Source organism: Balaenoptera borealis (assembly GCF_965194805.1).
Source record: "Balaenoptera borealis genome assembly, chromosome: 3".
Lineage (NCBI taxonomy): Eukaryota > Metazoa > Chordata > Mammalia > Artiodactyla > Balaenopteridae > Balaenoptera > Balaenoptera borealis.
The window spans coordinates 134,876,128-134,903,579 of NC_138866.1; the positions used below are offsets into that span (position 1 = coordinate 134,876,128).

General features: G+C 36.1%; 1 protein-coding gene across 7 annotated transcripts in view; it reads right to left on the reverse strand.

The window, feature by feature from the left end:
• Positions 1-8,906: 8,906 nt before the first annotated feature.
• The window catches only part of LRRC28 (leucine rich repeat containing 28), a 172,785-nt gene continuing 154,239 nt past the window's right edge, over positions 8,907-27,452 (reverse strand). For 4 of the 7 annotated variants that reach the window (XM_082387098.1, XM_082387099.1, XM_082387095.1 and 1 more), the window contains 2 exons: positions 24,914-24,940; positions 8,907-9,208 (listed from right to left, as the gene is read on the reverse strand). In XM_082387098.1, the coding sequence (XP_082243224.1) occupies positions 9,136-9,208; positions 24,914-24,940 (100 nt within the window). In that variant the 3' untranslated portion in view covers positions 8,907-9,135. The remainder of the gene's footprint in view (positions 9,209-24,913; positions 24,941-27,452) is intronic. The other 3 variants (XM_082387101.1, XM_082387100.1, XM_082387097.1) reach the window with 1 other exon arrangement.

Consider the following 27,452-nt stretch of genomic DNA (forward strand, 5'->3'; position numbering starts at 1 on the left):
AATCTCCCATCTGCCTTCCCAAATAAATTGGTACTACATAAAGAAACTAAAAAAATTTGATATTTTCAAATACAATGGAAACAATTTTTTTTGTTTAAAAATATATTAAATATATATAATATATTACATAGTATTGGTAGAAATGTAATACTGTGCAGCCAGTGATTATGTATGTATTTTTATTGATATGGATTTTCACAAAATATTAGTTGAAGAAAGCAAGTTATAAAATAGTATGTATGCTAAGATGCCATTTAAGTAAATCCACAAGTGTATGTGTAGCATTCATAGAAAAGAGTGAAAAGATAGACAAATACTCACTGAAATATGGGGGGATTATTGGGATGGTCAGCTTTTTCTTCATCCTTTTCTCTAGGCTGCAGTGTTGCTTTTGTAATCAGAAAAGGCTACTTTAATGTGAATTACAAGCTATAAAAAAATTACATGGATAGAGAATTCTTACAGGAAGACTGGGTTTAAATAAAAAAGGGCAGGTTTTCATTTTAGGGTTGTCTACCAAGTGCTTTTATGCATGATTGGATTATATAATCAATGTACAGGACTCATTAGTCATAGCTCAAAACACAATTTACCTGGATTGTTTCAAATAGTAAGATCATACTAATAATGTTACAACTGGGTTTTTCTCTTAAAATTTTTTACCAGACCAATCAACCACAAATAAAGAACATAAACCTGAAGAGTGCAAGACTCCTGTTTCTTATATACAATTACAAAATCCCTATCTTTTTATTTAAAATCTAGACATCATTTTGGTCTACTGAATTAGACTGCATACCCTTAAAGTGGGTGTAATTGTTTGGTCAATAAATTTAACAGTGACTTTTATCAGTTTCAGAGAATTATGAATAGCCTTGGATTGAGGTATTTTTTTAATACATTATAAAATAAACATATATCTGTAATTATGCTGAAAAGATATGAAATGACCTTTAGTAAATAATACCTCCCTGTAAATTTTTGTTCTAGATAAAGAATGGTACCAGGGCACTTCCCTGGTGGCACAGTGGTTAAGACTCCGTGCTCCCGATGCTGGGGGCCCAGGTTCGATCCCTGGTCAGGGAACTAGATCCCACATACATGCTGCAACCGAGAGTTCGCATGCCACAACTAAGGAGCCCACCTGCTTCAGCTAAGACCCGGCACAACCAAATAAATAATTTTTTTTTTTAAATGAATGGTACCATAGTGTTGCAAACCAGGAAAAAAAGCAAGTATGACTTCCAAGTACTTTACAGAACAGTACTTCCTAGTACTTTACAGAATTTTCCACTTGATTATATTTTCAAACACATTAATTTCTCGGTGTTTTACTTTCAGTGGTCTTTAGTCCTTGAGGAGCCCTCACTGGAATGGTGACTGTTTGCTCAATGGATTGAGTTGGAACACTTACCAACTGGGATTTTTAAATTACTATAGATTTGGCCTGATGCTTGTGTTAATCAGTGAGCACAGACTCTGAAACCAGATGAGTGTTAATACTGAGTTTCCATCCACTTCACAGACACAGTGACTGCAGTTCCATTCATGGCTTCTGGAATGGTTGTTGGTCTATCCAAAAATAGTTCATTAACAGATACGTAAAGTAAGTTGCATCACTGGCTTTGAGTTTAAAATTGAGATATAATTCACATACTATGAAAGTCACCCCTTTAATGTGTGCAATTCAGTGGTTGTTAGTATATCCACAAGGTTGTGCAACCATCATCACTATCTAACTCCAGACCATTTTCATCACCCAAAAAGAAACTCCACACCCATTAGCAGTCACGACCCATTTTCCCCTCCCCCTACCCAGGCAACCATTAGTCTATGATTGTGATTTCTTCTTTCACCCATTGGTTAATTAGGAATGTTTTAATTTCCATATATTTATAAATTTTTCAAATTTCCTTCTGTTATTTATTTCTAATTTCATTCTATTGTGGTCAGAGAACATACTTTGTATGATTTCAATCCTACTAAAAATATTGAGGCTTTTAAAATGACCTAACAAACATATGATTTACCCCAGGGAATGTTCCACATGCACTTTAAGAGAATGTGCACACGCTGCTGGATGGATTGTTCTATGCATGTCTGTTAGGGGTGCTTGGCTTAAAGTGTTGTTCAAGTCTTCTATTTCCTTGTTGACTTCTCTCTACTTGTTCTATCCATTATTGTAAGCGAGGCACTGAAGTCTCCAACTGCTATTAGTGAATTGGATATTTCTCCCATCAATTGTATCAGTATTTGCATCATTTATTTGGAGCTCTGTTGTTAGGCACATATAGGTACATGATTATGTCTTCTTGATGGACTGATCCTTTTATCATTATGTAGTGTCTTTGTCTCTAGTAACAATTTTTGCCTTAAGGTCTCTTTTGTCTGAGATTAATATATCCACTCCAGCTCCCTTTTTGTTAAGTTTGCATGGTATATCTTTTTCCATCTTTTTACTTTCAAACTGTTTGTGTTATTGATTTGTAAGCAGCATATAGTTGGATCATGATTTTTACTCATTCTGGCATTTCTACCTTTTAATTGGAGTGTTTAATTCATTTACATTTAATGTGATTACTGATAAGGTAGGATTTAGTCTGACATCTTTCTACTTGTTTTCTATGTCTTATGTCTTTTTGTTCCTCTATTCTTCCATTACTCCCATGCCTTCTGTTGTATATTTTTTAGTGTGCCATTTTAATTCCCTATTTGTATCTTTTACTATATATTTAGTTATCTTCTTAGTGGTTTCCCTGAGGATTATAATTAACATCTTAATATACAGCAGTCTAGTTTGGAATAATACCAACTTAATTTCAGTAGTATACAAAAATTTTGTTCCCATATAGGTTTGTTCTCTCCCCCTTCCTTTGTACAGTTATTGTCACACAGATTTTGTGTTTTTTCACTTTGTGACCATCAACACAGATTTATAATTTTTTAATGGAGTTGCCTCTTAAATCAGATAGGAGTAAAAAAGAGTTATGAACAAAAAATGCATTTATGGTCTTTTATATTTACCTATGTAAATATCATTGCTCTTTATTTCTTCATGTGGATTTGAGTTACTGTCTATTGTCCTTTTATTGCAGCCTGAAGGACTCTGTTTATTATTTCTTGTAGGGCAGGCTTGCTAATGAGGAATTTTGTTTTTATTTATCTGGGAGTGTCTTAATTTCTTCTTCATTTTCAAAGGATTGTTTTGGGGATACAAATTTCTTGTTTGATAGTCATTTACTTCAGCACTTCAAATATGTCATCCCACTGCCTTCTGGCCTCCACAGTTTCTGATGGGAATTCCTTGCATCTGAGTCAATTCTCCCTTGCTGCTTTCAAGATATTCTCCTTGTCTTTATCTTTTGACAGTATATGTCCAGGCATGAATTTGAGTTTATCCTGCTTCAGGTTTATTGAGTTTCTTGGGTATGTAAATTAATATTTTTCATCAAAGTTTGAAGTCTTTGGTCATTATTTTTTCAAATATTCTTTTTCTCTTCTCCCCTTATATGGCTCCCATTATGCATATGTTGGTGCACTTAATAGTATCCCATGAGTTTGTGAGGCTCTATTAATTTTTCTTCATTCTCTTTTCTTTCTGTTCCTCAGCCTGGATAATCTCAATTGATTTATATTCAAGTTTGCTGATTCTTTCTTCTGCCTGCTCAAATATGATGTTGGGCATCTCTAGGGAATTTTTCATTTCAGTGATTGTATTTAAACTCTACAATTTATATATGGTTACGTTTAAATAATTTCTATCTTTTTATTGATGTTTTCTATTCAGTGAGACATCATTTTCGTACTTTAGTTATTTGAATATATTTTAAATAGCCGATTTAAAGTCTCTGCCTGCAAATTCCAATGTTTGGACTTCCTCAAGTACAGTTTATTGACTTTTTCCACTGTGTATGGGACATACTTATTTCTTTGCATGTCTCATAATCTTCTGAGGAAAACTGGACATTTTAAATAATAATAGGATAACTGTGGAATTAGATTTACTAACCCCTTTGCCAAGGTTTTGATGTAGTTGCTGGTTTTTGTTTATCTAGCAAGTCATCTGAACTAATTCTTTAAAGTCTATTAGATAGACACTGAAGTCTTGCTCAGATAGTTTCTTAGTGAACTAATGATTGGACAGATATTTCCTTAAACACCTGAAACCAGTTAACTCTCACGGTCTTTGCTGACGGCTTTGTGTGCATGTTGGGACACACTTCAACACTCAGCCAGGAAGTTGACAGCTCTGCCTTCACCTTCAATTTCTGCTTGGGCAGATCATCAAGATCAACCTAAGGTGACAGTTTAGGATGTCCCCAGGTCTTTCCTGAACAGGAGTAACAATCCTTGGCTTGAGCAACGTTTTTGGCATGTGCATGCACATGACTATCTAAATTCCCAGGAATGGCATCGAGTGTTTCCAAAGCCTCTGTGAATCTCTCATTCCTCAGCTTTTCCTTTTTTAAGTTTATGGTTAGCCTGTTGTTTGCTCCAATGTTTATTCACTACTTCAGGCAGCCACAACTGCTTCTGACTTTTTTTTCATTAAATTTTTTTTTTCCTGTGGAAAAGGCTTTTTATACCTGGCAAGCTCTGATCAGAAAAATAAAGACAGCCTTGCAAGTGAGGTCTTCCAGGGAACCACCAGACAGTTCTCTGGGAATGAGGCTTTGAAGGAGCTCCAACCCCACTCTGCCCCTTCCAGTGGCTTCTATGCTGCTGCTTCTACATTACGGACTGTTGGTTTTCAAGGATAAGCAGAGCTGGAAATGGGCAGGGGGAATGGAAATAGGACTAGTTAAAATGCCACAAAGCTTATTGTTCTTACTGAGATTCAGCTATTTCTCTTGCATAAATATTCCTTGGGTTGCTATGAGGTTAATTTCCGGAGTTCTGAAAAAAGTTGATTCTGACAATTTTTGCAAATTTTCTCCTTGTCTTTATGGAGAGAATTTTCAGAGGTCCTTACTCCCCCATTCTGGCTGGCTTTAAGTATTTAATGTCCTTTTATTTTTCTTAGCAAAATGAATCTGGTTAAAACAATAAAGCCACCACCATTGACATTTCTAGGCATTCGCATGGTTCAAGCTCAACTATTCTATAAACAGCAGTATCTGTGAGAACAACTAAACTGGATATAGTATGAATTATAGAAAATGTCCATACTACAAACGAATGGTGCCAAAATGTTTCAGTAGGCAGATTCAAAGTATTAGAAAATTTTTTCATTATATAAAAAAAGAAAGAAAGAAGGAAGGAAGGAAAGAAGGGAGGGAGGGAGGGAAGGAGGAGGGAAAGGAAGAATGATCTTGGATTACTATAGTCTCAAAATTGCTATGAGAAGCAAAACCTGACAGGTAACAAGGATAATCCACACTCTGCTGTAAGATGAATTGGGGGAGGGGGTCAGAGAAACCTGGCCAACCCTTGCAAGTCTCTTAATTACATATAGAAATGACCTCCAAATGCTCCACCTTCTGTCCAGCCACCACACTGGACTGCCAGTACTTTTCTGTCTCTGATGTACAAGGGACCATATAGTCATGCTTCAAAGAGAATATCCTAGGCTGTAAAGCAATCTCTTTTCCTGACCAAGGATAACAGGCACTCAGCTATGATCAATTCCTTTACTAGAGACACTTGCATCACTTTCATATCTATCGGCTAATAGCACAGGGAGGTACTTCCTGGGCAGGGATAGTGAGACTTGAATGATTTTTAGATAGACATGTAGTTATTTTCAAGAATACGGACTTTATAAAAATCCCATCAGTTTAAGAGAAGGCAAGATATTCACTTAATTCCTGGAGAAATGTAGAAGAGCCTCATTAAGAGTAAACAAAAGTTGGTGGAAACCACAAAAATAATAAAATCATAATAAAATGTCCAGAGTTATGTAAGGATACATTTTAAAACAAGATTCCTTATTTTAAAATAACATTACAAATATATGAAATGAATTTACATCTCAATATTTAATTACATCAGGTTGCATTAGTGTTGGCCCAGTTAGGAATTCATGTTCATAAATCATTTGAATAAAAATGTTTTGATTTCTCCTGAAGCAATGTATCGTCTTTAAGATGAACATGTTTGATTTTTCAATTCAGGGAACAGAAACCTAATTTTACTAATAATAATTTCTAAAATTGGCTTTGAAAGAGATTACAAAATAGGTATATATTTTAGGGAAAACTATGTGCAAAGCCTCGTAAGCTGACTGGTATTGAAGCCTTTTTTCTTAGACTGTAAACATTTTAATTCTTAATGCTTAATGTGGAAGAAAAGTGAGAGGTACCTTAAACTAGGCAGACAAGCCAGAGTGTGAAAGGTTTTAGTGAGTGTTGAGTACGTTGACTAAAGGATGTTTAATGCAGACCTTGCTTTTCCAGAAAGGAGGGCCAGGTAACAAAGCAGTTCATCATTCTTTTCTATTAACCAAAATGTATCCTCCACTAGCCAGGACTCTTCTGTATTGATCATTTTTAAAAATGTTAAAGTGTGCTCAAAATATATATTTTATTCATTGAAGATGCAACATTTCATTCATCTACACAATGTTATGTAATTGAGGATTCTGGTATAACAATTGGGCATTTTGAAGAACACTGATAGGGTAATCCACCTTAAATGGACCCCCCCTTGTATTATATCATAAGAAGGGCTATGCCCAACAGGGTATCCTGTATTTTAAAATTTACCATTAACCACATATCAGATTACTGATGTAAACTTACCTGAACAGACTATATTTTCCAAATAACTCACTTCTTTGAGCATTATTATAATTGCATGAATTATTTCTCTACCTAGTATAACCATTGCTCAAGAACACATATATATAGTAACTTTAGAATTTTCTGCAAAGCTCTGGACACACTTAAATATTTAGAATGTAGGCAAATCTTCTGCAGTCTACAACACTTCTTTATAATATCAAAAGACATCAGTGAATCCAGTACAAAATTTTTATAATGAACAGCACCAAAGAAGCCAAATTATAAGTTCCATTTCTCATCAATTAAGCTGGGTGCTGCATCAAGGATTAAGGCTGAGACCACCCAAAGGTTGTCTGCCTAGCCCACTGCTGGTGTTCAACACACATTGCTTGTACAGAGGCTGTTTGGATTGTAAGTGTCTTTGTAAAATTTCAAACAAGTTAAAAGTATTACATATCCTTATCTCAACAGAATCCTGAATATCAGGTTAGCAAATTTCATAGCTCCATTTTAAGACATATAACTGTAGAGGGTAAAGTAGAAAGATGTTGAAACATATTACTGTCACTTAAATGACAGGTAGCAGCCACATAGGCCTGAACCACATTTGTGAAATTTCATGCCACATTTTTCACCTCCCAATTTATATACATGGAGGGGTTACACTAAAACTTCAATTATTCCAAAGGATGAAAGAAGTGTTACATTTTGATATAGATCTTCAGTTTCTATTATACCATAAGCCTTTGAAATATTAAGGCTGAAGAGGCCAAGTTATGAAAGGGACAAGAGGAAGTAAGAACAGTGGAAATACAGTTGATAATGTTCTGCCTTCACCATTCTATGTGGATAGTCTGCTTTCCAGGCAGCAGGTGGTGTGACTGTGAAAAGATCACACATTTGTCAGTAACTATGTAGGATTTTTAGCACTGTTAGAGCCTAGCATTACAGATTTAGGGCAGCTAATAAAATTCCATAAACCAAATTTTTGACAAGTCTGAAATTTTTTGAAAAGAATTTTCCTACTAAGTAAAACTTCTTGGTTCCCTTTTAGTCCTGTCTTAAAGAAAACTATGTATAATTAAACTTTTTTAAAAAAGTAAAAAAAGAATCACTTCACAGCAACCAGATGAACATCTGGCAGCAAAGCAACATTAAAATGCCATCCTTTCAAAGGAAGAGCAAGTATGTGAGTCCTCCATTAAGAGCATTATCTTATGTCAGAGCATAATCTCACACTTTCCATTTATGGTCTTTTTGCAAAAGTCCAAGGCTGAATTTGGACCTGCTTTTCCTGTGTTTTCTCAATGTTATCTGGACAACAGTGTGTCAAGTACATAAGAAACCTAAGGTCAAAATGAAGATGATCTAATGCACCAGGTATTTAAATAAATGTGCACAGGCTGTACTTAGAATCATCTTGCTAAAAACTAGTAGCAGAAGTAGCTGAAGCCTGTTTATCATATGTAACAAAAATGTTTCAAAGTCAATATAAATTTAACCATAACCCATCTAACAAGAAACACCAGAGATCATATTTTAATGTGTTTTTTCTCTCCCTTTCTCAGTAGCCAGAAAATGTTTAAATCTAGAAAGAAAAGGATCAGATCTTTTAAAGCCTCGTATGTCCCTCTTCTCATATAAAAAAGTCTTATCAGGAAATAAATTCAAAAATTATTTTTCTGTAGTTTTTCAAAATAAGTGTGTATTTCATTTATAATCTACAGTTTTATTTTTAAAACCCCTCACAAAAGTCTCTTAATATGTTGCAAAACTTTATAAACAAGGTTGTAACTTTCCAGAGGGTGTGTGCTAGGACCCTCGTGAAGCCCCTACTGGAGTCTAACTTGGAAGCCAACTCAGGCACCCCCCCGCCCCCCTCCCCACCCCCGCCCCACACACACTGCTATTCAATACTATTGAGGTCACAGGGTTTACTGAAATTTGTTAAAAACATGGAGAATAACCTCTGGGGAATAATTCTCTGGGAAAAAAAGAGAGATGAGAAGATTACAGATACCACTGAAAGTATGTGTGTTCAAAAGTTAATTTGGTTGTATTATCAAATTACAGTTCTTCAGGGAGCTTAAACTTGCTCTAAATTAGATTTGGGGAGGCACATCAAACTAAATAGTCTGCATAAGAGACTCGCTGACATAAAAGAAAAACACGGAAGACAAAGGGTTCTTAATTTGGGGAAGGATATATTCCAACTTGGGGGAAGGGTGAAGGCATTTCAGCTCTGAAGCTCGATCATGACATTTCTAGAGTCCTGCAGTCTCCAAGTGTGACAGGACAGGATGGAAGGGCCTGTTGGGCCTGGCTGGACTCTCCTGTCCCTCTGTCACACTGTGCGATATGCAGACAAATGCAGTGTCAAGCTGGCAACACTCCTGAGGCTCTTGAGTGTTTATCAACTCAGTAGGTCAAAAGTCTGCAGACACTGGGTGGAGCAGCAGTAAGCCACAAAACTCACAGTTGTCCTCCTGGAAGGGGAAAGAGGGGGAGAAGGACACTGTGAGTTCAAAAGGAAAGTCTCAGAATTCTTTCCATTAGAGACAGTCTTTTCCTTTGTTAAAATAAAGGATTAGGTATGGTCAACAGAGTACACAACAGAAATGTAAATTCCTTTTAAAACTGAGCACTGGAATCAGGTGAGGTATGTGTATGCTTATTTTATTAGCAGTTTTCAGATGACGTAACATCCCTATGTTAGCAGCTAAGGAAAAGTAAGCTTTTTCCATGTTACAGTCTGAATTCGGCTTACTAGAACCAGTGCAATGACAGAATTTTAAATACATTATAAAAATCATGTAATAGAAAAAGTCACCAATTTAGCTAGAACACATATATATCGAAGAACTTAAAAAACATAATTTTAAGGAATTTATCCTACAAATGTATGCCCACAGATTGCTTATAGAGGTAATTTTAGAATCTGAATCATGTAGTTTGAGGGTCTTCTCCCACACAGCGGAGGAATCCCATCTCAGACTCCTGCTTGGCATCTTTCTGCAGCGAGTCATGAGCCCTCTGATCCCAGTCTGGGCAGCTCCAGTTGTTGGATGCCTTGTTTTCCCACCAGAAGTGCTATCCTCTGGTGAGGAGAGATTAATCTACTGTTGTTTTCACAGGACTCCCTGTGCTGACTGTTTTCTCTTTTCTCCACCCCTCAACTCAGTCTTTGCCTTTCTCTGTAATCCAAGAAGGTGACCTCTACAGACCCAACCTCCAAAGCTGCCTGATTGCTGGTTTCAGGCTGAATTAGCACAAGGGAGGCACAGCAGGAGGGTAAAGGGCAGGAAGAGAGAAAAGTTGAATATTTTCTTTTTCTTCTTTTTTATAAAAAGTCTAGTTAATAGAGGTATAGTTACATACAAACATACAATAAAATTCACCCATTTTAAGTGTACAGTTGAATGAGTTTTGAAATATGTGCAATTATTTAACTAACACCACCATCAGATATAAAATACTTCTCATATCCCCAAATGTTCCTTGTGTCCACTTGCAGCCAACCCCCATCCCCCAAACCCCCTGCCAAGTCTCTGGCAACCATTGATAATTTTGTTTCTCCGTGGGCTTTATTTTTCCCTGGGCCACCACAATCATGCAAAAAAAGCTTTGCCATTATTTCATCTTGGATGATCAAAGATCTCAAGGCAAGAGCTAGACCTATTTCTATGGGTTCTCTTGCCTTAGATTTTTGTACTAATCCAGGATTCCCTTACCAACTGGTTCCAGCTAGGTTTGGCTGATGTGAGGATAAAGCTCCCCTGGATGGACCCTCCTGTATGGCTCTAGTTCTCACTAGGCTCCAGTCACACTTTTCAACACTCAACCAGGCAGTTGACAACTCTGCCTTAGCCTTCACTTCCTGCTTGCACAGAGTCTCACTTCCTGCAAGCAGAGGTGAGAGCTCAGGGCCTTCTTGGGTCTTTTCTGAGCATGCTCACATCCCTTTGCATGCACATGACCTTAGATACTCCTAGGAATATGTTAGTGCTTTTCAAAGCCCCTGTGGAAACCTTACTCCCCCAATTTTCCTTTTCAGCTTTATGGCTAGTCTATTGTTTGCCCCAACAGTTACCCACTGCCTCAGGCATCTGTGAAGTTAAGCAATTGCCTGTAATTGTTTTGACAATTTTTGACAAATACCCTCAGAGAAGAGGCTTTTTGTGCTGGTGATCTCTGACTGAGGAAATAAAGACAGGCTTGCAAGTAGGGTTTTTCAGTGAAACACCCTTTGAAGATGCTCCAACTTCCTTCCACCCCTTTCCAGTTGCTGCCCGGCTGCTGGTTTTAACTGTGATGGCAGATTCTTGGTTTTCAAGGTTAAGACTAGAAGATGGGACTATGGGTTAAAATATCACAAAGGTCTCTGTTCTTTCTGAGATTCAGTCATTTTTCTTGAATAAATGCATTCTGGATTGCTGTAAGCCTTTTGTTAATTTCCAGAGTTCTGAAAAATTCAATTCTGACAAGTTTTGCCAGTTTTTTCATTGCTTTTATGGAAAGGTTGACTATTTCTATCCCACTCCATCTCTACATCTCTGACCAGAGCTTTTATTGGGCAGCCCCTCCTGTTGGCTCTAAGTCTCAACAGCCTCCAGATCTTCCTTTGTCCTTCATGCCAAAAGATTAAGAATGGTAAACCTTCCTACTGCTGTAAGTTCCCAGGTACTTTATCATCCTGTGGGTGCTCTGAACCCTGCCTGAACTTCTGTAAATAGTCTTTCTCCATTAATTTCTCTTCAAAATCCCAGCTTATCTGTGTTTTCCGGCCAGTACCCTGATTGATTTAGTAGGGAGTAGCCTAAGGAAACAGTCCATCAAAGTGGGATTCTGGGATTGGGTTGGTGAGTGCATGAATGACCTCATTACCAGGGAAAAGTGGGACATCACTGATTACTCGAAGTTGTGGTATCACGATTACTCAAATTATCACTAAGACTGCCAGTGGAGGGTAAGGCACTGGGAGATCAACTGCTGTGGCACTTGATTGCTGTGGCATCATGGTGAATTCAAAGATTGTGGAGGGAGATGGCTTCTTTTGACTGCTTTAAGAGATTCCCCCGAATCCCAACTCCCTTCCAAAAAAAAAAGATAAGCTTAGTGCCTTCTTGAACTCTCAACTCAAGGCATAGGTAAAGAATCAGAAAGTTTCTATGGTGGCCTTAAAGGAATTCTTATTTTATGAAGCTGTGGGAGGGACATGCCTGAGGCCTGAATGTACAGGCTGCAGAATCACATGCCAGGTAAAAGTATATTTATGCTAAGTCTCTTATGCTAAGGTAAAGGTTCTGGTTGGGAAGGGGTGAGGACTTAAGACTTGAGATGGAAACCTTTGTGTAGACACAAAGCTAAGGACCTTAAACCTCTAAACATTTCTTCACATCAGAAACAGCCCTTCTTACCATCTAAGAAAACAAGCATTCACTTGAATAAGAAGATTTCACTGACTTCATCTGGTGTGGTTACCTAAAAAGGAAATTCCTATCTTCTTCAGGCAGGAACAATACTCACTGCCTCTAGGGCCATAGAGAGAGCAAAATCCCAGCATGATTCAGAGAGTTAATTGCAAGGGCTGCTCCTGGGAGAGATTATGTACATGAAGGAGTTTTAGAATCTTGCAAATTTTATTTGCAGAAATCTGGAGAGTAAGCATGGAAATGGAGTCTAAGTATAATACATTAGCCAGTGAGAATAAGTCTAAGGTTGGATCAGGCCAAGAAGGGTGCTTCATGAGGCCTCAGCATTTAATGTGTTAGTTTGAGTACCTATAATGGTTAATAGAAGTCTTGATTCAGTAGAGGCCTACAGTCAATGAGACAGAGATGCTAGAACTTCCACTGCACAGTCTAGAGGGAGGAGATCAAAGGCTTAGAGAAATGGGAATGTTGAAGTGGATCCAATGCGGCCTAACCTGCTCAGCCACCACCTGGAAACCTCTGGGAGGGTCAGGAAGACAGTCCCTTCACTAAGACATTAATATATGTATTGGTGAGGAGAAATCAAACTGGAAGTAGCAAGCACACCTGATACTTAATATGACACATGCCTACTAGAGGTGAGAGAGAAAGCCTGCAAAAGCTCAGGTGTCTGCTACATTGGTAAAGTTTCAAACAGAAAAGAAGAGGTACATCCAGAACTGCCCACTATGAAGAAACAGATACACACTTGTGGGTCCCTTTGGATTCTGGAGGCAAAATACATTTTGGGAGCCCCAATCTTCCAAGGTCCTTTCTCTTACAACTAAAACACCCTGGTCATAATACAACAAACAAGCATTGGAAGACTCTGAAAGACAGAATGAAGATAGACAGACTATGACCCTGGGACTTGAGAGGCAACACAGCAATGGTAAACTCCCTAGGCTTCCTTATTGCCTCCCATATACTCCAGATAGAATGCTGTAGGAGCTTCGAACCCAGAACCACCAACAGGCAGAGTCAAAAAAACAAAACAAAACACAACAAAAAAAACAACCCCCCCGAAAAACTCCAAGAAAAGTCTGTTATCCCTATCCAGAGGATTAGAACAGAGAAATCCATCAATTTCTATAGAAAGTAAATAACTAGTTGCTTAGGGCTAGGTATGGGGAAAGAGAGAGGTGATAGATAAAGGGTACAAGGTTTCTCTTAGGGTGAGAAAAACGTTCTAAAATTGTCTGTGATTAGTTGCACATATCTGTGACTACAGTAAAAACTGCTGATTTGTATACTTTAAATGGGTGAATTGTATGATATGTAAATTCTCTCAATAAAGCTGTTAAAAAATAATAGCACTAAAAGGAGAAATAGATAAACTCACAATTAGAGTGGGAACTTCAACTTCTTTACTCTTAGCAACTGATAGAACTACCAGACAGAAAATCAGCACAGGTGTAGAAGAACTGAACAACTCAATGAACCAAAGATACCTAATTGACATATACAAAACACTCCACCCAACAGCAACAAAGTACACTTTTTTTTTTCTAAAAGCCCATGGAATATTCACCAGGACAGACTATATTCTGTGCCAAAGAACAAACCTCACAAATTTGAAAGAACTGAAATTATATACAGAGAACACATCTGGTTTCATCTCCGACATAAAGAGCCTAGAAGTCCTCACTCCTGTTCTTACAACAAGAACAAGCTGAACAAACTGAAAATCAACGACTTTTCTCCACTCACCAGAGAACTGAGGTCATAGGGCAAACTGCAACCTCAAAATCTGGTGAGACAGGTAACTCCAGAGTCACAGCTGAGACTTGCTTACCTGGACAGAAGATGCTAGAATTGCTGGAGGCTGAGTGTGGACAAGCCTGAGAGTGAGATACTCCTGGGGCTGCAATGTTAGGGTGACACACATTCTTAGGTTTTACCTATAGAAACCCTACAGGCTATCATGGTGAAAATCCATAAAAGATCCCCTTGTCGCTCATTCAGGAAGAGAAAAAGAGTAGTCATTATGTAACATGTCCAGAGCATCCTCCATAACAAAGGACTGTTCTCCAGAGAAAGAGTTTACCAGAGCCTTATCCCAGGTGCAGAAGGGCATTCTTCCCACCCCAGCCCCCTTTAGCCTGCCCATCCCACCTAAGAGGGGAAAGCAAACTATGCAAGATGAGAAAAATTTATGACGGTCACAGCCTAGAAATACAGGCCCACTAAAATAATGATATAATCATAAAATTTAGAACATTTCCCTCCCTCATTTGCCACCAGAGTAAATGGCCTCCAGCATAAGGACAGTGGATTATAGATAAAATTGATACACAGAAATCTCTTGCATTCCTATACAGTAACAATGAAAGATCAGAAAGAGAAATTAAGGAAACAATCCCATTTACCACTGCATCAAAAAGAATGAAGTACCTAGGAATAAACCTACCTAAGGAGGCAAAAGACCTATACTCTGAAAACTGTAAGACACTGATGAAAGAAATTGAAGATGACACAAATAGATGGAAAGATATACCATGTTCTTGGATTGGAAGAATCAATATTGTCAAAATGACAATTCTATCCAAGGCAATTTACAGATTCAATGCAATCCCAATCAAATTACCAATGACATTTTTCACAGAACTAGAACAAAAGATTTTAAAATTTGTATGGAAACACAAAAGACCCCGAATAGCCAAAGGAATCCTGAGAAAGAAAAATGGAGCTCGAAGAATCAGGCTCCCTGACTTCAGATTATAATACAAAGCTATAGTCATCAAAACAGTATGGTACTGGCACAAAAACAGAAATATAGATCAACAGAACAGGACAGAAAACCCAGAAATAAACTCACGCACCTATAGTCAATTAATCTATGACAAAGGAGGCAAGAATATACAATGGAGAAACGACAGTCTCTTCAATAAGTGGTGCTGGGAAAACTAAACAGCTACATGTAAAAAAAAAAGGAAGGAAATTAGAACATTCTCTAACACCCTACACAAAAATAAACTCAAAATGGATTAAAGATCTAAATGTAAGGCCGGATACTATAAAACTCTTAGAAGAAAACATAGGCAGAACACTCTTTGACATAAATCACATCAGTATTTTTTGCATCCACCTCCTAAGAGTAATGAAAATAAAAATAAACAAATGGGACCTAATTAAACTTAAAAGCTTTTGCACAGCAAAGGAAACTGTAAACAAAATGAAAAGACAACCCACAGAATGGGAGAAAATATCTGCAAACAAAGCAACTGACAAGGGATTAATCTCCAAAATATACAAACAGCTCATGCAGCTCTATATCAAAAAACAAATAACCCAATCAAAAATGGGAAGAAGATCTAAATAAACATTTCTCCAAAGAAGACAAACAGATGGCCAAAAAGCACATGAAAAGATGCTCAACATCACTAATTATTGGAGAAATGAAAATCAAAACTACAATGAGGTATCACCTCACACCAGTCAGAAGAGCCATCATCAAAATGTCTACACACAATAAATGCTGGAGAGGGTGTGGAGAAAATGGAACCTTCCTACACTGTTGGTGAGAATGTAAATTGGTGCAACCACTATGGAGAACAGCATGGAGGTTCCTTAAAAAACTAAAAATAGAACTACCATATGATCCTGCAATCCCACTCCTGGGCATATATCTGGAGAAAACCATAGTTCGAAAAGATACATGCACCCCAATGTTCATTGCAGCACTGTTTACAATAGCCAAGATATGGAAGCAACCTAAATGTCCATCAACAGAGGAATGGATAAAGAAGATGTAGTACATATATACAATGGAATATTACTCAGCCATAAAAAAAGAATGAAATAATGCCATTTGCAGCAATATGGATGGACTTAGAGATTATCATACTAAGTGAAGTAAGTCAGACAGAGAAAGACAAATATCATATGACATCACTTATATGTGGACTCTAAAAGAAATGATACAAATGAACTTGTTTACAAAACAGAAACAGACTCACAGACATTGAAAACAAACTTATGGTTACCAAAAGGGAAACGTGGTGGGGAGGGATAAATTAGGAATTTGGGATTAACAAATACACACTACTGTATATAAAATAGATAATCAACAAGGATCTACTATATAGCACAAGAAATTACTCAATATTCTGTAATAACCTATATGCGAAAAGAATCTGAAAAAGAATGGAAATATGTATATGTATAAATGAATCACTCTGCTGTACACCTGAAATTAACACAACATTGTAAATCAACCATACTCTAAAATAAAATTTTAAAATAAATAAATTAATAAAAATAAAAAATAAAGCAAAATAAATAAAATCCCAGCACTATTAAACCTTGGGTTCATCTTACTGGGCCCAGCCAGGGGCCTGCAGGGGGTGCAGTGGGCAGTCCTGAGGGTGCTGGGGGAAGGGGGCTCACCATGCTCCTAAAGCTCATTTACCAACAGTGCAGCCTGGGCTTGACAGAATATTGAGGTGAGGATCTAGTTTTTAAACTATATAGGAGTACGGAAGAAAAGTCATGAGAAAATAGGAGAGAATGAAGAATGTTATGAGAGAAATGCATTCCCATTAAAATTTTGCATTTAAAAACAAAAACAAAAACAGCTGCAAGATGAAGGCTCTCTGAGGAGTATACAGGGAAGCCCAAAGTTAAGCAAGGAGAATCATAAAAGGACACTAAAGGAATCTGAATTTCAATCTGAAGCCTCTAGTACCTACTACAGCAAACATAAAACAGAGCTCAGCTCCTAGCCAGATTAAAATAAAACCTTACACTAAATGCCTATTTAGCTCAGTTCTTATTACCCAATACATCTGTCTTTCAACAAAAAATTACAAGAGATGCCAAAAGGCAAGAAAAGCACATGCTGAAGAGACAAAGAAAACCTCAGAACCAGACTCAGATATGACAGAGATGTTAGAATTATCACAGGGAATTAAAAAAAAAAAGAACAGAAAACCCACGATCTGTGGGACAATTTCTAAAGGTGCAAGATATGCATAATTAGAATACTAGAAAGAAAAGGAGAGAAAAGAGAAGAAATATTTGAAGTAATAATGGTTAAGGACTTTACAAAATTAATGACAGATCCAGAAACTTAACAACACCAAGCAGGATAAAAATCAAAAACAAAAACACTACACATAAGAAATATTATATTCTATCACTTATATGTGGAATCTAAAATATGACACAAATGAACATATCTATGAAACAGAACAGACTCACAGACATAGAGAACAGATATGTGGCTGCCAAAGGGGAGGAGAGTGGAAGAGGGGTGGGGTGGATTGGGAGTTTGGAGTTAGCAGATGCAAACTAGTAAATATAGAATGGACAAACAACAAGGTCCTACTGCATAGCACAGGGAGCTATATTCATAATCCTGTGAAAACCATAATGGAAAAGAATATAGAAAAGAATATATATATATACACACACACATATATATATACATATATATATATATATATATATATAAAACTGAAAATCACTTTCTGTATAGCAACATTGTAAGTCACCTATACTTCAATTAAAAAAAAAAAAGAAATATCATATTCAAACTGGAGAAAACCAAAGAAAAAGGAAATCTTAGAAAAAAGCCAGAGGAGAAAAAAAATGTTACCTATAGAGGAACAAGTATAAGACACAGTAGACTTCTTATAAGAACCATGCAAGCAAGAAGGGAGTGAAGTGAAATATTTAGTGCACTCAAAGAAAAAAAAAATCACTAACCTAGAATTTTATATCCAGTGAAATTATCCTACAAAAGTAAAGGAGTATAAAGACTTTTTCAAGCAAACTGAGAACTGAGGGAATTCATTGCCAGTGAACTTGTCCTGCACGAAAGGTTGAAAGGAGTTCTTCAGGGAGAGGAAAAGGGTATAGGTAAAAAATTCAGATCTAAATAAAACTAGGGATGACATGATACCATATATGGAAAACTCTAAAATCTCCACACACACACACAAATTATTAGAACTAATAAATGAATTCAGTAAAGTTGCAGGATACAAGATTAATATACAGAAATATGTTGCTTATCGATACTAATAATGAACTATCAGAAAGAGAATTCAAGAAAACAATCTCTTCTACAATTGCATCAAAAAGAATAAAATGCCTAGAAATAAATTTAACCAAGAGGGTGAAAGACTTATACTCTGAAAACTACAAGACATTGATGAAGGAAATTGAAGATGATACAAATAAAAGTTACCCTCTTTTCATGGATTGGAAGAATTAATACTGTTAAAATGTCCATACTACCCAAGGCAATCTACAGATTTAATGTTATCCTTATCAAAATACCCAGAACATTTTTCACAGAACTAGAACAAATAATCCTAAAATTTATTTTTTTAATCTATTTTTTTCATTTAATACTTTTCAACTTGAATTTTAGTTTGTTCAATAATAATACTGCCGTTCCCACTTTGTTTGTTTGTCTTGTTTTGGTGTAATTTAGCTTTTTGTCTTCAAAAGTTTAAGTAATTTTGTCTTAAGGTATTCTTTCCTCTTTTGCTTTCACCTTCTCTCTCTCTGCCTTAACACAACTTAAGACATAAGAATCTCTTTTGAGGAACTGAATCCATTCACATTTATACAGTAGGTCCTTACTAGTTATCCGTTTTATATATAGTAGGGTGTATATGTCAATTCCAATCTCCCAATTTATCCCTCCCCCCCTTACCCCCTGGTAACCGTAAGTTTGTTTTCTACATCTGTGACTCTACTTCTGTTTTGTAAATAAGTTCATTTGTGCCCTTTTTTTAGATTCCACATATAAGTGAAATACGATATTTGTCTTTCTCTGTCTAACTTACTTCACTCAGTATGACCACAAAAGACCCTGAACTGCCAAAACAATCTTGAGAAAAAAGAACAAAGCTGGATGCTTCCTGACTTCAAACTATACTACAAAGCTACAGTCATCAAAACAGTATGGTACTGGCACAAAAACAGACACATACATCAATGGAACAGAATAGAAAGCCCAGATATAAACCCATGCACTTATGGTCAATTAATCTATGACAAAGGAGGCAAGAGTATGCAATGGAGAAAAGACAGTCTCTTCAGTAAGTGGTGCTGGAAAAACTGACAGCTACATGTAAAGGAATGAGATTAGAACATTTCCTCACCCCATATACAGAAATAAACTCAAAATGGATTAAAGACCTAAATTTAAGACTGGAAACCATAAAACTCCTAGAAGAAAACATAGGCAGAACACTTTTGACATAAATTGTAGCAACATTTTTTTGGGGATCTGTTTCCTAAGGCAAAGGAAACAAAAGCAAAAATAAACATATAGGACTTACTTAAACTTAAAAGCTTTTGCACAGCAAATGAAACTATCAACATAATGAAAAGACAACCTACTGAACTGGAGAAGATATTTGAAAATGATATGACCAATAAGGGGTTAATACCCAAAATATATAAACAGCTCATACAACTCAGTATCAAAAACAAACAAACAACAAAAACAAAAACCAAACAACCTGATTAAAAAATGGGCAGAAAACATGAATGGGCAGTTTTCAAAAGAAGATATACAGATGGTTAACAGGCACATGAAAAGATGTTCAACACTGCTGCTAATCATCAGAGAAATGCAAATCAAAACCAAAATGAGATAGCACCTCACATCTGTCAGAATGGCTATCATCAAAACGTCTACAAATAACAAATGTTGGCAAGGATGTGGAGAAAAGGGAACCCTAGCACACTTCTGGTGGGAATGTAAATTGGTGCAGCCAATATGGAAAACAGTATGGAGGTTCCTCAAAAAAATAAAAATAGATCTACCCAGCAATTCCACTCCTGGGTATACAACCAAGGAAAACAAGAAAAGATACATACACCCCAATGTTCATAGCAGCATTATTTACAATAGCTAATATACAGAATAGAATATAATTCAGCCATAAAAAATAATGAAATTCTGCCATTTGCAGCATGGTTGGACCTGGAGAGTATTATGTTAAGTGAAATTAGTCAGACAGAGAAAGACAAATACTGTGTGTTATCGCTTATATGTGGAATCTAAAGAATAAAACAAAGAATATATGTAACAAAACAGAAACAGATTCATAAATATAGAGATCAAACTAGTTATTACCACTGAGAGGGAAAGGGGGAGGGGTAAGATAGACATAGGGGATTAAGAGGCATAAACTACTATGTACAAAATAAATAAGCTATAAGGATATATTGTACAGTACAGGGAATATAGCCAGTATTTATAATAACTTTAAATGGAGTATAATCTATAAAAATATTGAATCACTGTGTTGTACACCTGAAATTAACGTAATATTGTAAATCAACTATACGTCAATAAAAATTTTAAAAATAAAAACATTCTTCAGAATAAAATGAATAAATAAATAAATAGGAAGGTTGTTGGAGAAGGAATAAAGTTAAATAAAATCTTTTATTTTTATAATTTTCAATCGATCTAAAAATAACTTGTTTCACGTAATAAGGGTAACAATGTACTGCATGATTACAACAGATGAATAGTGAAGTGAATGACAGCAATGTCATGAAGTTTGCCAGGGAGGAATTAGGGTTATTCTGTCACAAAGTACCTGTACTACAAGTGGAGCAGTATAGTGTATCGTTTGAAGGTGGAGTTAGATTGTTTAAAATGTATATTGTAAACTCTAAGGAAACTACTACAAATTTTTAGAAAAGAAGTTTAATTGATATGCTATGAAAGGAGATAAAACAGAATCACATAAAATGCTCAATAAAATCAAAAAAGGCAAAAAGAAGTAGGAAAAGAAAGAACAAATGCAAAAAATAGAAAACAGTTACAAACACAGTAGCTATTAATCCAACTAAATCAATAATCACTTTAAATGTGAATGGTCTAAACATACCAATGAAAAGACAGAGACTGAGTGGATGGAAAAACAATACCCAATTAAATGCTGTGTACAAGAAACTCACTTTAAACATAAAAATGCAGACTGGTTGAAAGTAAAGGGATGGTGAAAGATATATAATGTTAACACTAATCAAAAGAAAGATGGAATAGCTATTTTGTTACAGATAAAACAGACTTCAGGACAGGGAAAACTATCAGAAATAAAGAGGGGCATTACATAATAAAGGGGTCAATTCTCCAAGAAGACATAACAATGTGAAAAGTGTATGAAGCTAATAACAGAGCATCAAAACACATGAGGCAAAAACTGACAGAACTTCAAGAAGAAACAGACAAACTTGCTGTTAGAGTTGGAGACTTCGACACCCCTCTTTAAGCAGTTGAAATACCCAGAAAGCAGAAAATCAGAAACAATATAGTTGAACTCAACATCATTAATCAACTGGACCTAATTGACCTTTATAGATACTCTATCCAACAACAGAAAAACACACATTCTTTTCAAGCTCCAGAGAAATTAAAATTTTTTTTTTTTTTTTTTTTTTTTTTAATGCCGCAGCCGCAGCCGCAGGGCCCCCAAGGCCGCAGGAGACCGGGCAACTGCACCAACCCCGCGCGCACGCTCAGCAGCCCGAAGGGCCGGGCGCACAGCCTGGACGCGGCCGGCAGCAGCGGCAGGGAGGGCGCGGCGGCGCGGATGCCAGCGACAGCGGTGCCCAGGACGCGGGGCACGCAGCACAGCAGCGGCAGCATTTTTGCAGCGGAGGCGGCGGCGGACACGTGCAGATACGAAACACAACTCTCGGCAAGAGCGACCAAAATATTTTGAACTGAATGAAAATGAAATATAACTGATCAAAAAATTCTGGGATGAGGCAAAAGCAGTACAAAAGGGAAATTTACAGCACAAATACAAATATTAGAAAAGAAGAAAGCTCTAATATCAATAATGTAAGCTTCCCCCAGGAAGTGAGAGAAAGAAGAACAATTTAAGTCTAAAGCAAGTAAAAATCATAGAGCACATTCTGTGTCCATTACGGAATCAAACTAGATATCAATAACAAAAAGAACAGGAAAATCTCCAAGTGTGTAAATCTTTTCCATGGGTTAAAGAGGCAGTCTCAAAGGTATAAAAACTTAAACAATGAAAATAAAAATACAACATAACAAAAATTTTGAGACATAGTAAAGCAGCGCTGACAGAGAAATTAATAGCTTTAAATGCTTATGTTAGAAAATAAGAAAGGTCTTAAATCAATACTCTAAGTTTCTACCCTAACTCCCCCTCCAAAAAAAAAAAAAAAAAAAGAGCAAAATAAATCCAAAGCTAGTAGGAGGAAGTAAAGAGGAGAAATCAATGAAATTAAAACCTTCACTAGGATTAACAAGATCAATAAAATTGATAAATCTCTAGCAAGACTGACAAAGATTAAAAAAAGGAAAACACAAATTAATATAAGAAATGAAACAGGTGATATTAATACATATCCTGCAGTCATTAAAAAGATATAAGGGAATACCTTAAACAACTTCACACTAATAAGTTTGCCAACTGAGAACAGATGAATCCCTTGAAAACTTTGTTTCTTTGGAAACAAAGATAAGCTTATTCTAAAACTTCTACAGAAAAGCAAAGACCTTAGAATAGTTAAGACAATCTTGAAAGAGAAGATTAAAGTGAAAGTATCACTTCACCTGATATTAAGGCCTACTATATAACTACAGTAATCAAGACAGTTTGGTACTGACTGAGAGAGAGAGACACAGATCAATGAAATTGAAGAGAACATAAGAGAATATCTTCATGACCTTGGCAGTAGGTAAAGATTTCTTAGGACACAAAAAGCACTAGCTATAAAATTAAAATGGATAAATTTGACTTGATCAAAATTAAAACTTTCTACTTTGCAAGTTATACTCATAAGAAAATGAAAAGGCAGGCATCACTTTTGAGATTTTCTTAACTCAGGAAGTTATGTGAATTTTAAGTTATTAGATACTTTGTATTACCTTAATTTAAAAAAAAAAACTAAAGTTGGTTAGAACCCTAGTTCAGATAATTTGCTACACCAGAATATATATGGTTGTATAAATAACAATTGAAATGAAACTCAGGCACAAAATGATCTTAAAAGGCAAGTGCATTTTTGAGGATCAGCTATCTAAACTTATTTCTTCCTGTTTTTTTAAAAGATAATTATGTTAACTGAAAAATCATTCATAGAAGTGATGCACTTCATACCACAACCATTTAATTAAAAATTAAGGTTCTAAGCAAAAAAATCCAATTCCATAAAGATATGGGATTGTTATTGGCTGAAGCATAATGCTTACTGGATCATCATTAACTCCTTATGATGCTCAAGGGGGTAGGCTGGGTAACATGGAGTTGTCATATTTGTGCTACAAAGAAATCCCAAGCCTGTGTACTTATTTATTTTAAAAAAACCCAACTTTTAATTTTATATTGGAGTATAGTTGATTAACAATGTTGTGTTAGTTTCAGGTGTACAGCAGTGATTCAGTTATATATATACGTGTATCTATTCTTTCCCAAATTCCTTCCTGTATCTATTCTTTTTCAAATTCTTTTCCCATTTAGGTTGTTAAATAATATTGAGCAGAGTTCCCTGTGCTTTACAGTAGGTCCCTGTTGGTTATCCATTTTAAATATAGCAGTGTGTACATGTCAATCCCAAACTCCCTAACTATCCCTTCCCCAGTGGTAACCATAAGTTCCTTCTCTAAGTCTGTGAGTCTGTTTGTGTTTTGTACATAAGTTCATTTGTATCATTTCTTTTCAGATTCTACATGTAAGCGATATAATACAATATTTCTCTTTCTCTGTCTGACTTACTTCACTCAGTATGACAATCTCTAGGTCCATCCATGTTGCTGCAAATGGCATTATTTCATTCTTTTCAATGGCTGAGTAATATGTGTACTTATTTACTTTTGGGAAACTCATCTAAGAGCATACTGTATCTGCTTGCTTCATTAATGATCTAAGTTGTTACAAGTACATCAACAGGTCTACTGCCTTAACAATGCATTTGTGTTGGTTAGGTCCTTTAAAAAAATTACAGAACTGTGGAACCAGAGACATGATAGTTTCAGGGGAGAAACTTTTAGCTAAGCAATAAACTCTAGAATTAGGAAAAAGATGCCGATAAATTCTACAAAGAACATCAGACATGACATTTGTTGTTTTAGAATCTCTGAGCATACTTATAGGCAAGGCAGAAGAAAGAGAATTTCAGCTTAGTTTTAAAATAAAGAAATACCATTATTTTTAAGAAAAAAATCACAATGTTGTTGCATATATTGGAGCCCACAAAAATCATAAGAAATGTGGTGTTTTCTTTATAAACCTATTTTCTGATTAGAAACAAAAAGCATATTCTTGACTCATACAGAAATTCAAGCCAGAAGAAAAATAATATTAGAAAGAATCGATCAGATGAAATCCCAAGCCTGTGAACATATTAACATGTAAGAGGATTATGTGAGAATCATCTAATAACATACGGTATTTCTTGTTACATTTATGGTTAATGACTGTCTCTCATGGGAAGATTCTGTGTGCAGAACCAAAGACTTAAATATATACATGCTTCTCTACTAGATCTGCCCATGCCCTAGAACGTTAGGGGTGAGATATGTATGGGAAGAGAATTATCAGGTGGTTTGGTCATAATTGAACCCCTAATACCTAGTAGAGAGTTTGGCACCAGCAGATGGTCAGTACATGATTGTTTAGTGATACAATGAGAAAGAAAAAATTAAGAACAATTTACTTAAATTTGTTGAAGAATATTTTACCCGTGCAAAATTTCATAAGTTACCTTAAGTTGGTGCCAACAAATAGGCTTCTGCTGAAAGAAAAAAAAACCCCAAACATAAGTAAGCAATTAATGTCAGTATTACTGATGTCAACGGGTTTCACAGAAGAAAGTAATACCGACACAACTAGGGCACCTACCAGGCACCGGTGGGGGACCATGGACACCTAAGGGGACGGGAGGAACCCTCAGTGACTGGCTTGTGGGATCTTGGTTCCCAAGCTGGAGGTCAGGCCTGAGCTCCTGTGGTGGGAGCTCAGAGTCCAAACTTCTGGACTAACAGAGAACCTTAGATCCCAGGGAATATCAATCAGAGTGAGGCCTCCCGGAGGTCCTCATCTCAGCACTAAGACCTAGCTCTATCCAACTGCCTGCAAATGCCAGTGCTGGACGTATCAGGCCAAACAACCAGTAAGACAGGAATACAGCACCACCCATCCAAAAAAAAAAAAAAAAAATGAAATGACCAAACAATTTGTTACAGACGAAGGAGCAAGGTAAAAACCTACAAGACCAAATAAATGAAGATGAAAAACACAACCTACCTGAAAAAGAATTCAGAGTAATGATAGTAAAGATGATTCAAAATCTTGGAAACAGAATGGAGAAAATAAAAGAAACATTTAACGAGGATCTAGAAGAACTAAACAGCAAACAAACAGTGATGAACAACACAATTACTGAAATTAAAAATACTCTAGAAGGAATCAATAACAGAATAACTGAGGCACAACAACGGATAAGTGAGCTGGAAGATAAAATGGTGGAAATAACTGCCAGGGAGAAGAATAAAGAAAAAAGAATGAAAAGAATTGAGGACAGTCTCAGAGACCTCTGGGACAATATTAAACACACCAACATTCGAATTACAGGGGTCCCAGAAGAAGAAGAGAAAAAGAAAGGGTCTGAGAAAATATTTGAAGAGATTATGTTCAAACGCTTGCCTAATATGGGAAAGGAAATAGTCAATCAAGTCCAGAAAGCACAGAGAGTACCATACAGGATAAACCTAAAGAGAAACACGCTGAGACACATATTAATCAAACTATCAAAAATTAAATACAAAGAAAAAATATTGAAAGCAGCAAGGGAAAAGCAACAAATAACATACAAGGGAATCTCCATAAGGTTAACAGCTCATTTTCCAGGAGAAACTCTGCAAGCCAGAAGGCAGTGGCAGGACATATTTAAAGTGATGAAAGGGAAAAACTTACAACCAAGATTACTCTACCAAGCAAGGATCTCATTCAGATCCAATGGAGAAATTATAACCTTTACAGACAAGCAAAAGCTAAGAAAATTCAGCACCACCAAACCAGCTTTATAACAAATGCTAAAGGAACTTCTCTAGGTAGGAAATACAAGAGAAGGAAAAGACCTACAATAACAAACCCAAAACAATTAAGAAAATGGTAATAGGAACATACATATCAATAATTACCTTAAATGTAAATGGGTTAAATGCTCCAACCAAAAGACAGAGACTGGCTGAATGGATACAAAAACAAGACCCATACATATGCTATCTACAAGAGACCCACTTCAGACCTAGGGACACATACAGACTGAAAGTGAGGGGATGGAGAAAGATATTCCATCCAAATGGAAATCCAAAGAAAGCTGGAGTAGCAATTCTCATATCAGATAAAATAGACTTTAAAATAAAGACTATCACTAGAGACAAAGAAGGACACTACATAATGATCAAGGGATCAATCCAAGAAGATATAACAACTGTAAATATTTATGCACCTGACATAGGAGCACCTCAATACATAAGGCAAATGTTAACAGCCATAAAAGGGGAAATCGACAGTAAAACAATAATGGTAGGGGACTTTAACACCCCACTTTCACCAATGGACAGATCATCCAAAATGAAAATAAATAAGGAAACACAAGCTTTAAATGACACATTAAGCAAGATGGACTGAATTGATAATTACAAGGCATTCCATCCAAAAACAACAGAATACACTTTCTTCTCAAGTGCTCATGGAACATTCTCCAGGATAGACCATATATTGGGTAACAAATCAAGCCCTGGTAAATTTAAGAATATTGAAATCATATCAACTATCTTTTCAACCACAATGCTATGAGACTAGATATCAATTACAGGAAAAAAAACTGTAAAAAATACAAACACATGGAGGTTAAACAATATGCTACTAAATAACCAAGAGATCACTGAAGAAATCAAAGAGGAAATCAAAAAATACCTAGAAACAAATGACAATGAAAACACGATGACCCAAAACCTATGGGATGCAGCAAAAGAAGTTCTAAGAGGGAAGTTTATAGCAATACAATACTACCTCAAGAAACAAGAAAAATCTCAAATAAATAACCTAACATTACAGTTAGTGAAAGAAGAACAAAAAACCCACAAAGTTAGCAGAAGAAAAGAAATCATAAAGATCAGATTAGAAATAAATGAAAAAGAATGAAAGAAACAATAGCAAAGATCAATAAAACTAAAAGCTGGTTCTTTGAGAAGATAAACAAAATTGATAAACCATTAGCCAGACTCATCAAGAAA